Genomic DNA, 13,673 nt, shown 5'->3' with positions numbered 1-13,673 from the left:
AATCGCGGGGGAGATGCGTACACACACACAACTGCAGTTCACTGGGCTCTTGGGAGGCTGCCCGAGGGAGCACATGTGGTCTCCTCATGTCCTGGGGAAAGGTAAAGGGAGATTCCCCCAAGGTCACAGGGCCAGTAGGTGGCAAGGCGGCAGAAGGAAGCCTCGGGCTGGGAGACACCTGGGCTGGAATCCTGTTTCCATCACTTCCTAGCTGTGTGGCCCTGGATATGTCACCGAACCCCTCTGCACCTCAGCTTTCTCCTTACTGTAATCCTCACAACACTGTGAAGCCGTGACCACTGAGCTCATTTTAGGATAAGGCTGGAGCTGAAGTCCGGAGTGGGACACAGAGCGAGCGAGCAAGTGCCAGTGCTGGGCCTGGACACAGAGGAGCTTGTCCCCACTCCCACACTCCTTCCAGCTCAAGGGAGAGGTGCGTAGGCCTTCCTAATGTCACACCTTCCCAGGGAGGCCCTGGTTGAGTACTCCCCCCACCCCCCACTTACAGCCACCTCCTCCTTGCCCCTATGGCAGGAGGGCAGAGCACCCATCCCAGAAGGGCAACAGACCACAGGCATCAGGGGAAAACACAACTTGAGACACCCCAGAGAGTCCTCGTGGCCCCTGGTAGAGGAATTTTCCAAGTGCACCACCCACCCCAGATCCCGCTTCTGCACCATGGGCACCTGATAGAGGGCCAAGAATGACAGGCACCACAGAGCCCTCTGGGAGCACGGCTTGCCAACCTGGCAAACAGACACACTCCGCAGGAATACAAGTTCAAAGGCAGTCCCAGAGCGCTCCTGGGGAGTATGGAGTGGGCCCCTGGGGAAGGTGAGGTCAGCCTCCCAGGGATGCTGACAAGTTGAGGATGTGGGTAGAGAGGCGAGAGTTCCTGGATGGACTCTCAAGAGAGTGTGTTAAACACATGGATCCTTGGCCCACCCCACCTAGGAAGTGACGGAAACACGCAGATCCTTGGCCCACCCACACACCCACCTCCTTGAGCCCCGGAGTCCTTGAAGAACCATTCTTCAAGGCTAAGCTTCCTGCACTCGACCAGCAGTTACTGAGTACCAGCCATATCATCCACTCACTCACTTCCTCAGTCATTCAGCAAATACTTTGGGCAAACAAGAGTGGGCGACTGAGACAGAGGTTAGTCCCTGCCTTCAGGAGCTGATACTCCGGACAGATCAAATTAAAACAATTACACTGCATGATACATTTATATAAGGGGCTTTGGGTCCCTGTAGGAGAGAGCATAACCACAGGCTGCCTCTACACGGGTGAGTGAGGCTCAGGGGCCAGGTGGCAGGGAAGGAGGTGTGAGAGGCAAGGGAGCAGAGCAGGTACAGGCTGAGAAATGTGCAACAGCCCAACAGGTGCAAGGAGCGAGCAGCAGGAAGAAGCACAAGGCCATGCCTTCCTGGAAGGTCCTCTGATCTAAGCGGGCAGATGATAAGATCAGGGCTCAGGGGAACTAAGACCAGTGAGCAACTCCTGGGGACTAGAGTAACCAAAAAAGACTTCTTGGGGGCGGCAGCGCCTGGGTGGCTCAGTCGTTAAGCGTCTGCCTTCGGCTCAGGTCATGGTCCCAGGGTCCTGGGATCGAGCCCCACATCGGGCTCCCTGCTCAGCGGGAAGCCTCCTTCTCCCTCTCCCACTCCCCCTGCTTGTGTTCTGTCTCTCGCTGTGTCTCTCTCTGTCAAATAAATAAATAAAATTAAAAAAAAAAAAAAGACTTCTTGGAGACACCTGCATGGCTCAGTCGGTTAAGCATCTGACTCTTTTTGTTTTTTTGTAATTTTTTTTTTATTAACATATAATGTACTATTTGTTTCAGGGGTATAGGTATGTGATTCTCAGTCTTACACAATTCACAGCGCTCACTATAGTACATACCCTCCCCAGTGTCACCCCCCCCACCCTCCACCCCCCTCCACTCCAGCAACCCTCAGTTTGTTTCCTGAGATTAAGAGTCTCTTATGGTTTGTCTCCCTCTCTGGTTTCATCTTGTTTCATTTTTCCCTCCCTTCCCCTATGATTCTCTGACTTGTTTCTCAAAATTCTCATATCAGTGAGATCGTATGATACTTGCCTTTCTCTGATTGACTTATTTCGCTTAGCATAATACCCTCTAGTTACATCCATTTCATTGCAAATGGAAGATTTCATTTTTTGATGGCTGCATAATATTCCATTATGTGTGTGTATATATACACACACACACACACCACATCTTCTTTATCCATTCATCTGTTGATGGACATCTAGGCTCTTTCCATAGTTTGGCTATTGTGGACATTGCTGCTATAAACATTGGGGTGCATGTGCCCCTTCAGATCACTACATTTGTATCTTTGGGGTAAATACCCAGTAGTGCAATTGCTGGGTCATACGGTAGCTCTATTTTCAACTTTTTGAGGAACCTCCATACTGTTTTCCAGAGTGGCTGCACCAGCTTGCATTCCCACCAACAGTGTAGGAGGGTTCCCCTTTCTCCGCATCCTTGACAACATCTGTCGTTTCCTGACTTGTTAATTTTAGCCATTCTGACTGGTGTGAGGTGATATCTCATTGAGGTTTTGATTTGTATTTCCTTGATGCTGAGTGATGTTGAGCACTTTTTCATGTGTCTGTTGGCCATTTGGATGTCTTCTTGGCAGAAATGTCTGCTCATGTCTTCTGCCCATTTCTTGATTAGATTAGTTGTTCTCTGGGTGTTGAGTTTGATAAGTTCTTTATAGATTTTGGATACTAGCCCTTTATCTGATATGGCATTTGCAAACATCTGCCATTCTTTCGGTTGTCTTTTGGTTTTGTTGACTGTTTCCTTTGCTGTGCAAAAGCTTTTTATCTTGATGAAGTCCCAATAGTTCATTTTTGCCCTTGTTTCCCTTGCCATTGATGATGTTTCTAGGAAGAAGTTACTGCAGCTGAGGTCGAAGCATCCGACTCTTGATTTCAGCTTGGGTCATGATCTCAGGGTCATGAGATCCAGCCCCACACAGGGTGTGGAACCTGCTTAGGATTCTCTCGCTCCCTCTCCCCCTGTCCCCCTCTTGTATGCATGCTCTCTCTAAAAACAAACAAACAAACAAACAAAAAACTTCCTGGAGGCAGCAAAGAATACTTCCTAGAAGGATGCAGAGGACCTGGATTCTTTCCTAGGGTAGGATGTGGGAAGGTTCCCTCAATAATTGCTTCAGATTCCAAAGAGTCAGGGAGTGGGGTACAAAGGGTACAGACACACCTTCCTTCCCAAGCCCAATCATCAGTGAGGCTGGCCCTGCTCCACTTCTGAATGCTGTGCCATGAGGCCAACCACCTATCCTCAGACTGCTTAGCTTCCAACAACAATTCATTCAACCACCGAAAGAAACCCCCAATATACAGAACACTGTTTCCGTTTTCCAGACCAAGAAATCCAGGCACAGAGGTCAAGTGACTTGCCCAAGGCTAGGGATCTGAATCAAGCAGTGTAGCTCCAAAACTAGAGCCCTACATATTGCCCCACAGCATCTCAATCTAGGAGGACGGGAGAGTCCCTTTGCCAATGGGGCTTCAGTGGGGGTTGGGCGAGGGCTCCTCTTCAAGGTCACACCACCACCAACTGACCTCGTGGGTTCCTCCTCGGCCATGGAAGAGGTTCAGTCTTAGAACAATGGTCCCATCTGCTCAGACGTCAGGGCTCCCCTAGCAGCCTCGTAGGAACGGATGGAAGGGCAGGGTGGGAAACAGGTCCTTTATCCTGCTTAGGCACTGGGTCAGAGACCCACAGGCTCAAATGCCAGCTCTACAACCAGGGGCTATGTATCCTCAGCCAGTACCCGCACCTCTGTGAGCCCTGGTTCCATTCATTCCTGCCTGTTTATAACTGGAAGTTTTAACAAGATGTACAGGTAAAGGGCTTCTTAGTCCAATGCCTAGCAGAGTAAGTGCCAAATACATGGTAGCTGCTATGATGATGATTATTAACCTCGTCATTCTCCCTGTCATCTGTATCATCATCACCCTTATTAGTGTCATTTAATGCTGTGGCTTTTATCATCCAAGCAAACAGAAGAAAATCTAGCATCTGAAGCTCAGAATTCTCTCAAAACCAAAGGGAAGGAAAACATGGGCCTGCTTTTTTCCCTTCCTTCTCCTATCTATACTCAGCAGAGGGCAGCAAACAGGAACCATCCAAAGATAAGAGAGAGAGAAGAGAGACACATGGAGAGAAAGCTACACACTCATAAATACACACCCACCCACCACAGCAAGCTGAATTGTTTAGCTTCCTCTAGCTTCCAAAGTATGAACACTCCGCCTCCTCCAGCTAAGAGGGCCAGGCAGAAAAAAAGTCGAAGCTGAAGAGACAGAAGTTCTTTTTCAGCTTGAAATTTTCAATGAACTGACTTTCAATGTGTGCGTGTGTGCGCGGGCAGGGCATGCAGTGACTCTCAGGACGTCTGGGAGGGGGAGGAAGGCAGCAGCAGAACTCACAGGCAAGAATAAAGACAGCTTCCACCCGCGCTTCATCCCAGCCCTCTACTCCACGCTGGGAAGCGTCCACAGCTTTCCTCAAGAGGACAGTGAGGCTCCCAGAGTGAAGTATCCCAGCCAAGGGAGGGCAGAGCTGTGATGAGAACACAAACCTCCAGACTGAAGGTTCAGTGATCGACACTGAGTCCAGGATGGCCGAGGGGTTTTACCTCGGGGACCAAGCCTGACTCCCCTCAGTAGTGACTGCTTGGGACACTGTATCAGAGAGGTTCTGGAATGGACACTTGTTGTCTTCATCCCTAGATTGCTTTTCCCCTCCTCTCCACGAAAGCACTCGGATTTTTCTCTGGGAACTGTTCTTCCTACAATTCTGATGGCCCGAGCCTAACCCTAGCTCCAGGGTGGGTTAAGTCAATCAGCATAGCTCATGCTTTTGACAAGTGTGAATGGTTCAGAGAGCATATTAGATCTAAATTGGGCTGATAATACCTAAAGAGATCTTGTGAGCACTTAAGAGGAAAAAAAGTTTCCTCTCCCTTCTAGAGAAGGTACCAGAGGAGACAGACTCTCTCCTCCAGGATCTGGGTATGGATATGAGGTCGGAAAGAGCTACAACCACTTTTTGCTACCACAAGGGCTCGGTCTAGGGCATGAACCTCTGGATCAGACCATACGTGAGGCCACTGCAATTACAGGAGCTAATATATCCCCTTACTCATTTCAGCCCATTCTGTTACTTACAAGTGACAGAGAATCTGAAGTGGCTCTTCAGCTCGCACTAGCTCCATCTGCCACAGAGAGCAGTAATAATGCTACATGTGATACATCCATTTAATTTCTCAATTTCTCAGCCAGATCCCTTTGCCACCTTAAAATCTAATTCATTTTACTTGCTTTAACACTATAAAAACTTGGCAAGAAATGTATAAAAATGGATCTGCAAAAAAGCCAGGTAAATTCCAGCCAATAACTGGTCAATAAGTACCAGCCTCCAAAACTGGGAGTGATGATCTTGACTCATGTAGAGAAGGATCAAATATCAGGATGTGGAGGGAAAAAGTATTCGTGGTGAAATAGAGCAAGAATGTGGAGAAGAACTGGGTTCTGATCTGCACTCCCCACTCTGAGAATGGATTCCCCCCTCTCCTGGGCCTCAATTTCCACAACAAGGCAGGCAGACTAGATGACTTCTGGAGCTCCGATACATCTTGATCATTTAGCAAACACGTTCTGACCATCTTCCAAGGGCCAAGCCTTATGCTATGTGCTGGAAGAGGATGCAGTTCCTCCTTCAAGACATTTCTGGAAGGGGAGGCCACGATGCACTCATTGGCCACAGGAACTCAGGCAGGTATAGGGTACCTCCTTTCCCCACTGCACTGGGCAGGAGGACAGTGGTTCTCTGAGAAGCAAGACTCTTACCTCAGTCTTCCTGGGAGCTTGGATACATAGATGGGATGCAGAGGGTCAGATACATACAAAATACAGAACCCACTGCAAACACCATCATGAGCGATTAGCTGCCACAGGACACACTGTGGGCCGCCAGTTTACCTTGGGGTGTTTTTCAGTGATGGGATCCCGATGCTATCTCTGTATAAGAGTCGACTGTGGACAAGGTACAATTAGCAAGCTAGACGGTTATCTCTGAAATGGGTCTTTGCGTTTTCATTCCTGATTCCATTGTTTGTTATCATGTCACTGGCGCCAACAGATTAAAGACTGAACATCCTCAGAGTATAAACACATCCCTAAGTAGCAGTGGCTTCATCACAACCTAGGTATGGGGAGGCCTGTTTTAACATACTTCTACTGTTTGCACCTTTGCAATACATGCTTCCAAACAAACTCACAGAACCCCAGGAAGTTAAAGTTGGAAACACCCTAACAAAGGATCTATTCCCTACGTCGCAAATAAATTTCAATGCCATTAACTCCACTTGAGTAGCAACCAAGTCTGGGCTTAGTGGGAAAGAGACTGATGAGCAATGTCTGCCTGGCCAGGGGAGGGGAGCATCATTACGATACACATTTACCTTTCCTCTCCTGAATATAAACCTTCACTTCACAGTTCAAATATCCAAGGCCCAAAGAGGTTAAACCCCTTTCCTAAGGTCCCACAGGGAGTTTAGGGGCAGGAGAGAGAACTAGAATCCCAGCCTCTGTTCCCAGGCCTTCCTCATCTGGGGCTCCTGAGGAGAATACACACCTAGGATGACAGGGGAATGCCGAGAGCCAGATTTGCTCAGGTAAACCAACAACCCAGCCCCGGTGGCATCAGATTTCAGCTGGGCCTGCAGACAGACAAGAGATTAGCAGGGTAATGGGTCCCAGCCCCTCTGTGGAAAATTAAAGAAATCATTCCAAGGCTACATTTCTATGGTACTTAACTTTCTGATGGGTAAGGCTCTGCCACCAGGAAGACTAAAAAGGGGTGGGGTGAGGCGGGAGGTATTGATTTCTGGATGTTCTAAGAATAAAGCTCAGCTCTGACACAATGAGAAAAACTCTTGATACTTGAAAATTAAAGTCACTGGTATTCTATTATCCTACCAATTTCTATTCCACAGTCGCTATTATCCAATGAAGTCATTTCTCACAAGAGATTATGGCTCTGAAATGGGGAGGGACTGCATCACGTTTCCTAACATGGGTTTTGATAGCTAGTCCCCATGTCTGGAATAGGAAACAGACTGCAGGACTAAATCAAGATATTAAACAGACTGGGGCTAGGAATGAGAGGGACCCCTAAATTAAAATGAAGGTGGCTCTAATTGAATTTAAATTTAAATTTAAATAAATAAATAAATAAAAATTAAAAAAATGAGGATGGCTTCAGGACTGGCTTTTCTTGCTCAGTCTCACAACTGTTGGAGAAGCTAGCTGTCTGACCAGATGAATATTGAAATCCTAAAAGCATTATGTGTCGTTTATAAATCAGCTGCCCTACCCAGCTCCAGAGGTATACCTAGGATGAGCTAGCATGACAGTTCTATAGACTTACTTTCTAACAGATGATAAATGCTCTTAAATTGAAACTCCATTCTTCAATCCAGTGGAGAAGTTAAGGAGTTAAAGGACTGCTCTAACAGTGGGTATGTTAACCCTGGAACCCATGAGGAATCTATTTTGCATTTGGATAAAGTCCCTTCAGACTTCCCTCCAGAGCCTCTGCAGTTATTTCTACCAGAAAGATCAACGAGGTGCCCTGGGATAATTCTCAACAATTACAAGAGTGACAAGCTGAGCTCCGAACTGGTCAGCCCTGTCGAAAGAAGCCCTGCGTGCTCAAGAGGCCAGATTTCCCAGATAGCAGGCTGACTGACAGGTTCCGCGCACGTTCCAGCGCCCTGGGATGAGGAACAGAACACCATGGCTCTGAGAAGTCAGCCTCCTCCCTCAAGGCCAGCTGACATTCAGACAAGGGACTGGGGGCCAAGCCCAGGGCTATGCATCTGCAGGAGAGTGACACAAAAAGTGGCTGTGTGGAAATTTGGCAGAGTGTTCCTGAAAGGCAGCAGATGAATGCTGAATCCTACAGCATCTAGCAGAGCTTATCATTGGGGAAACAGCTCCCTTCTGCTACTCCCAGAAAGCAAAGGGAGTTTCTTTAAAGCAAGGATAATCCATCAGTACCCCCCGTACCCACCACCACACCCCTTCATGTTTTCCTCCTCCTCCTCGTGATATTCCAGAGCAAAAGTAATGAACAAGAACCAGACCTTCCCAAATGAGCCTGTCTGTCCTTTCCAGTTAAGGGCTCTGAGCAGTGCCCAGTTGTTGCTCCCCTCTCTCTTCGCCCAAAAGGCTGCCTTACTACATCAATTCCCTCTTGCACAAGTGAGTAATTTACTTTGAAAGCTCAGGCCAAACTGGCAGTTAACCTTGACCTTCTCTCTACACATCTGGGTCTATAGAAAATGAAAATCAGGACGTCTCTGGCATCCACGGCAAATGAAATACGAGGGCTTTCTTCAGGCAGAGGCAGAATGTCAGGAGCTATTTTAGAACTGGCTACAGCTATTCTAAAGGAGAGTTAGTGCTCAGGCAGGACACTCCCCACCTTGACGTGGGGCTGTGTCCAGCACGGAGCCCCCACAGCTAGGGATGCTACAAGGGACCCCAGCCCTCAGGAAAGAAAGAAGAAGTGGGGGCCATTGTACTTCTCACTGATTCACTGATGGTATCATAATGCTGGACCCGGACCAATAACCACATTTTACGGATGGAGAAAGGGAGGCTCAGAGAGGGAGATAAGAGGTGATCAAGGACACACACAGCAAGTTAACAGTAGTGCTGAGGACAGAACCCTGGCCTCCTGCCCCTGCTGCTGACATAGGGTGAGAACAGAAGAAAGATTTCATGAAGGAAAAACTCATACGGATACAGAATTTACGGGAAAGAGGTCTAATATGGCTGTCAGGGTTTGAACCAGGGGTTTAGTGAAGGCGTTGAGGGAGCTTAATTTCCAAACAATAAGATCTACCAAAAAGATCACCGAGGCCCTCCAGGACGGTTTGCAACAATTACCAGTGACAGGCTGTACTCATATTGGGTCATCCCTGTGGCAAGCAGCCCTCCATGCTCAAGATGCCAGACTGCCCAGGCAGCAGCCTGATACCAGGAAGAGAGAGAAAAACATCAACCTCAAAAGTCAGCTTCTTCCCTCATCCTGCCAACAATCAGTTAAGTTTGACCCCGAGAGACAAATTATCCACTTCCCATGGGGCCAGGGAAATCCTATAAGAAAACCTGAAATGTCCCACTGTGTGAAACAGTTCAAGCATGTATACACTCACTCGCACCTACTGAGCCAGGAGCTGGGAAGGCAGGAGTGCTCTGACAGAGCTTCTGCTATCAGTCTATATGTACGTGTGACACAACACACACACACACACACACACACACACACACACGTGGGTGAGTTCAGAAGACGCAGGAACAATTAAGATCCTAGTCTTGGCTGCAAGAAACAATGCATCTAATCAAATTGGACAAGTTCAAAAGGGATCATGGGTACTCTACGAAGGGACGGGGAAGGCACCTGATGTTCCATCCTCAGGGCACACTGTGCACAAATAGCCTTTGGGAAATTCTGGGGGTCCCTCCACCAGAACTCACACTTCTGGACTCCCAGAAGGTCAAAGGCAGGAGGTCCCTCAAGAACCAGGAGCTTCCTCCCTCCCCCAGGACCTGAAGCTCCGAGGGGAGCATGATCTTGGGGAGCATGATCTTTGCATCCTCCAAGGAACCCACAGATCTGGGAAAGAGGGAAGGTGAGGAGGGGGGAGGGTGAGCAAATGGGGAGAGGAGGGGGGAGGGTAAGCAAATGGGGAGAGGAGGGAGGCCTGGTGTCCCACTGGGCAGATGGGAAAACAGGAAAGGGGCTGACCTAAGTAGGGAACACTGGGATCAGCAGGTGGGGGTGAAAAGCAGAAAAGACCTGGCCACTAAATAGAAGGACCGCCAGCTCCTGAAGAAGGAATCACCCTGGGATATAGGAATGCAGACTGGACCCTCCAAAAGCAAGAGATGCTGGGAGGTAAGGGGATACCAGACATGGACAGAAAGGAGGATGGGAACCTAAGGTAAGAAACAGATCTTCCAGACTGAGCAACAGGAGTCTGTTTCTAGTTCTGATTCGGCCTCTGGCTGACGTGGGGGTCCTGGAGAAGTTCCTGTCCTTCTCTGAGCCTCAATGTTCCCAATCCCCAAAATGGGAAGAACCGAAGGGTCTCCGGCTCTGACACTGAGGAGGCAGAAACGGAAAGGTGGAGGAAGAAACCGAAGGTTCCAAGTGAATACGGGGAGAGAGTGTTCCCACCCCCACAGCAACTGGGGGACTCACCAGTCCGGCCGCCGGGACCACCGCCGCCCCCGATCCCCCGGGGGTGCCGTCGGGCTGCCGCTCGCGGTACAGCGCCCAGAGCCCCACGTTGGGCAGAAGGACCAGGGCCGCCAGCACCAGCGCCACCGCCTGAAGAAGCCGCTTCTCCTTCCGCCTCATCGGGGCCGGTCAGCCCCGCCGCGCCCCGCCGGCCCCGCCGCGCGGCCCCCGGCTCCGCGCGTCCGCCCGTCCGCCCGGCGGCGGCAGCAGCTCAGCGAGGAGAAGCTGCCGCGGCGCCGGCCCCGCTCCAACTCCGCGGCACTTCCGCCGCTCGCCGGCCGGGGAGCCGGCCTCTGCCACCGCGCCGCCGCCACGGGGGAGGCTGTCGCCGCCGCCGCCGCCTCTGAGCCGGCCGAGCCGCGGCGCCCGGCGCCGCCCTCCTCCGGCTCGGCGGCCGAACTCTGTGCGCCGCGGGCCCCGGCCTTCTCGAGGCTCTTGCGGGTCCGCCCCGGCGTGGCGGGGGCCCTGGAGCGGAGCGCTTCCCCCTCTCGGGCCGCGATGGTGCGGCCCGCTCCTCGGCGGCTGCCCCGCCCGCGGCAGCTTTGCGAAAGTCCCGGAGTTGGCGAGTTGGGCGCTAACTGGTGCGGGCTGAGCGAAGGTCCTTGTCCGCGCGCTGGGACGCGCGGGGAGCCCCCGCAAAGCTCTGCCCGCAAGCTCTGCTCCGGATTCCCCCGAGAGCTTGCGAGCTCCACGGGGGTGTGCAAATAGTGCTGGAGCTCCGCGGGACGCTCGGGGCTGTGGCTTGCCCACCCCCCTCGGCTCCGCTCTGAGGACCAACTTTTGTCCCGGGGACTCCGTAGTCCCCGGCGGGAAATGGAGCCGCTGTGCTCCACGCGCACGGGGCTGCGGCGGGGCCCTAGTTTCCTTCCTCTCAGAGTTCCTGGCGTTGGTTGTGAACGCCCTCTGTAAACTGTGGAGTGCTGCGCCCGCCTGCCACCCGTCTGTTGTCCCTGCAAAGCGGCGGGAGGGGACCGGAGCTTCCCTGCAGGAGCTTTTCTCACGCAAGCCCAGTCTCCTTGGAGTTGGAATGCCCTCCGGTCCAATGAATACTTCTAGGTTGCTTAGCTCACGGAGCCCTTTCTCTAAAACTCTTTTGTCGGTTACTATCTCCTGTTCAGCTACTCAGCAAGCCACTAGTGAATGTCTTCTGTGTGCCAGACTCTGTGCCAGGCACCGGGATGAAATGAAAACAGACTCGAGCAGTGATCTGGGAGCTGAAACATTAAATGCATAATTGCATTGGGCGAGGGAGTGTGTCTATACCCGTGCTGAGGGCTCTGAGGAAGTCGAGCTGCCTGGGCTCTGTGAAGGGCTGCGGAGCTGACTCCGACAGCGACGGCTGTGGCTCCTCAGGGCTCTCCACTTAATTGCTTCCATTCTCATGGCGAGGGATGACGCGCCCTCTCGGTTGCCTTCCTCTTTACCACCCCCACCTGCGTGCTCCGGATTCTCTGCGTCTCCTGCCCAACCACTGACCCCCATGCCTAGCCCCCCAGCCTCGGACCACCATCCTGACGCTCCAGGCTGAGCGATGGAGATTCAGTTTTGCTGAAATTATAGCTTGGATCTGGACATCTCCAAAACCTTAAAAACTCCCATCACCTAAGCTCCAGAGGTCACACTCCTTGCTTTATCTCCTCTGCCCTGCTCGGCCCTGTGGCTGGTTGTTTTCCTTTCTGTGCAGTTGTCCAGTTGTCCTTCCACCCTGAATCAAGCCCTCTCCTCTTCCACATCTATGTTGATGGAAATCGTTGTTCATCCTTCCACGTCTAGTTGAACTATCTCCTCCACGAACTCCTCCAAAACTTCTCCTCACAGGGCTGCTGTCTTTCTTTGAATTTCTGTCATAGTAACGCTGACCTTTTATTGAAGGCTTACTCTGTGCCAGGCACCATGTTAAACCCCTGACACACATTACCTCTTTTAATGCTCACAGTTAGCTACCATGTGAAGTGTTTTTCTTATCCTGGTTGGCAAAGGAGACTCATTAAAGAAAGCCACTACGAGGGTTTTAACAAAGGGTAGACAGCATCACCTCTCTGCTCAGATCCCTCCAGTGGTTTCCCATCTCCTGGATTTCTATAAGGAACTACAAGATCCTGCAAGGCCATATATGAATAGTCTTCACCTTTTCTTTCTTCATTGTGCCCCAGCTCATTTGCCTTCTTGCTGCCATCAGAGATTCTTTCCTGCCTCTGCCTAGAAGGCTCACTCTTCTATCCCTAGATCTTGGCTCTATACCTTAAAAAATGTTTTTTTTAAAATTATTTTAGTGGTAAAATATACATAATATAAAACTTACAATTTAAACCATTCAGTGGCATTAGTATATTCCTGTTGTGGTGCATCATCATCACTATCCATCTCCAGAACTTTTTCATCATCTCTAACTGCAACTGTACCCGTTAAACACTAACACCTCATTTCCTTTCCTCTCAACCCCTGGTAACAAGCACCATTCTATTTTCTGCCTTTATGAGTTTAACTACATACTTCATATAAGTGGAATCATACGATATTTGTCCTTTTGTGTTTGGCTTATTCCACTCAGCATAATATTTTCGAGGTCCATCCATGTTGTGGCATGTATCAGAATTTCATCCTTTTTGAAGATTTAGTAATAGTCCATTGTATGTAGATATCACACTTTGTCTATCCATTCATTCATGCATGGACATTTGGATTATGTCCACCTTTTGGCTATCGTTATTAATGCTGCTAAAAAGAGCCCTATGCTTTTTATACTGCAGTCGATATCACAGTATTTATGTAATTGCATTTCCATCTGTCTCTGACAAAAGTGGAAGTTTCTAGAGGTGAAGATAATGTTGCAAAATTCTTTTATGTGCCTTCACAGCAGAAGCACAATGCTAGAAACAGAGTAGCTAGAGCGATCCTTTTATAAACATGAGGCTCCCTCTGCTCCTGGGAACTTGCCTGGGACTACCCTGTGTGTTAGAATAATCTATGAGAATGCTCACCATAGCTCATGAGGCCCTACATGATCTGACCCAATTTCTAGACTTTGTTCTCTCTCCTTCCCTTCTAGTTACACTGGTCTTCTTGCTGTATGCTTCAAATGCACCAAGTTGATGACCTCAGGGCCTTTGCACATTGGCTGTGCCATCATTGTCTAGCAATCTCGTCCTCTAAACCTCTCCCTCCCATCTCTCAGGAAGCAGACCAAATTTTCTGCCTTGGAGAAAGCCTCCCTGACCAGCTGATCTAAAATATCAAAGAGCACCCCATTTCCATTTGCTTTCTTTTTCTTTTTTTTTTTTAATTTTTTTTTTTT

The 13,673-nt window shown here is 50.0% G+C and overlaps 1 protein-coding gene across 1 annotated transcript in view; it reads right to left on the bottom strand.

Moving 5' to 3' along the window:
* Positions 1 to 10,507, bottom strand: part of GALNT10 (polypeptide N-acetylgalactosaminyltransferase 10) — a 217,880-nt gene extending 207,373 nt beyond the window's left edge. The window contains exon 1 of the mRNA XM_032403576.1: positions 10,340 to 10,507. Within this exon, the coding sequence (XP_032259467.1) occupies positions 10,340 to 10,498 (159 nt within the window). The 5' untranslated portion in view covers positions 10,499 to 10,507. The remainder of the gene's footprint in view (positions 1 to 10,339) is intronic.
* Between the last annotated feature and the right edge of the window lie 3,166 nt (positions 10,508 to 13,673).

The sequence above is a fragment of the Phoca vitulina genome, unplaced genomic scaffold, assembly GCF_004348235.1.
Source record: "Phoca vitulina isolate PV1807 unplaced genomic scaffold, GSC_HSeal_1.0 scaffold6, whole genome shotgun sequence".
NCBI classification, from domain to species: domain Eukaryota; kingdom Metazoa; phylum Chordata; class Mammalia; order Carnivora; family Phocidae; genus Phoca; species Phoca vitulina.
Note: the sequence above shows the minus strand (reverse complement) of the source record. Positions and strands in the feature narration are given on the sequence as shown.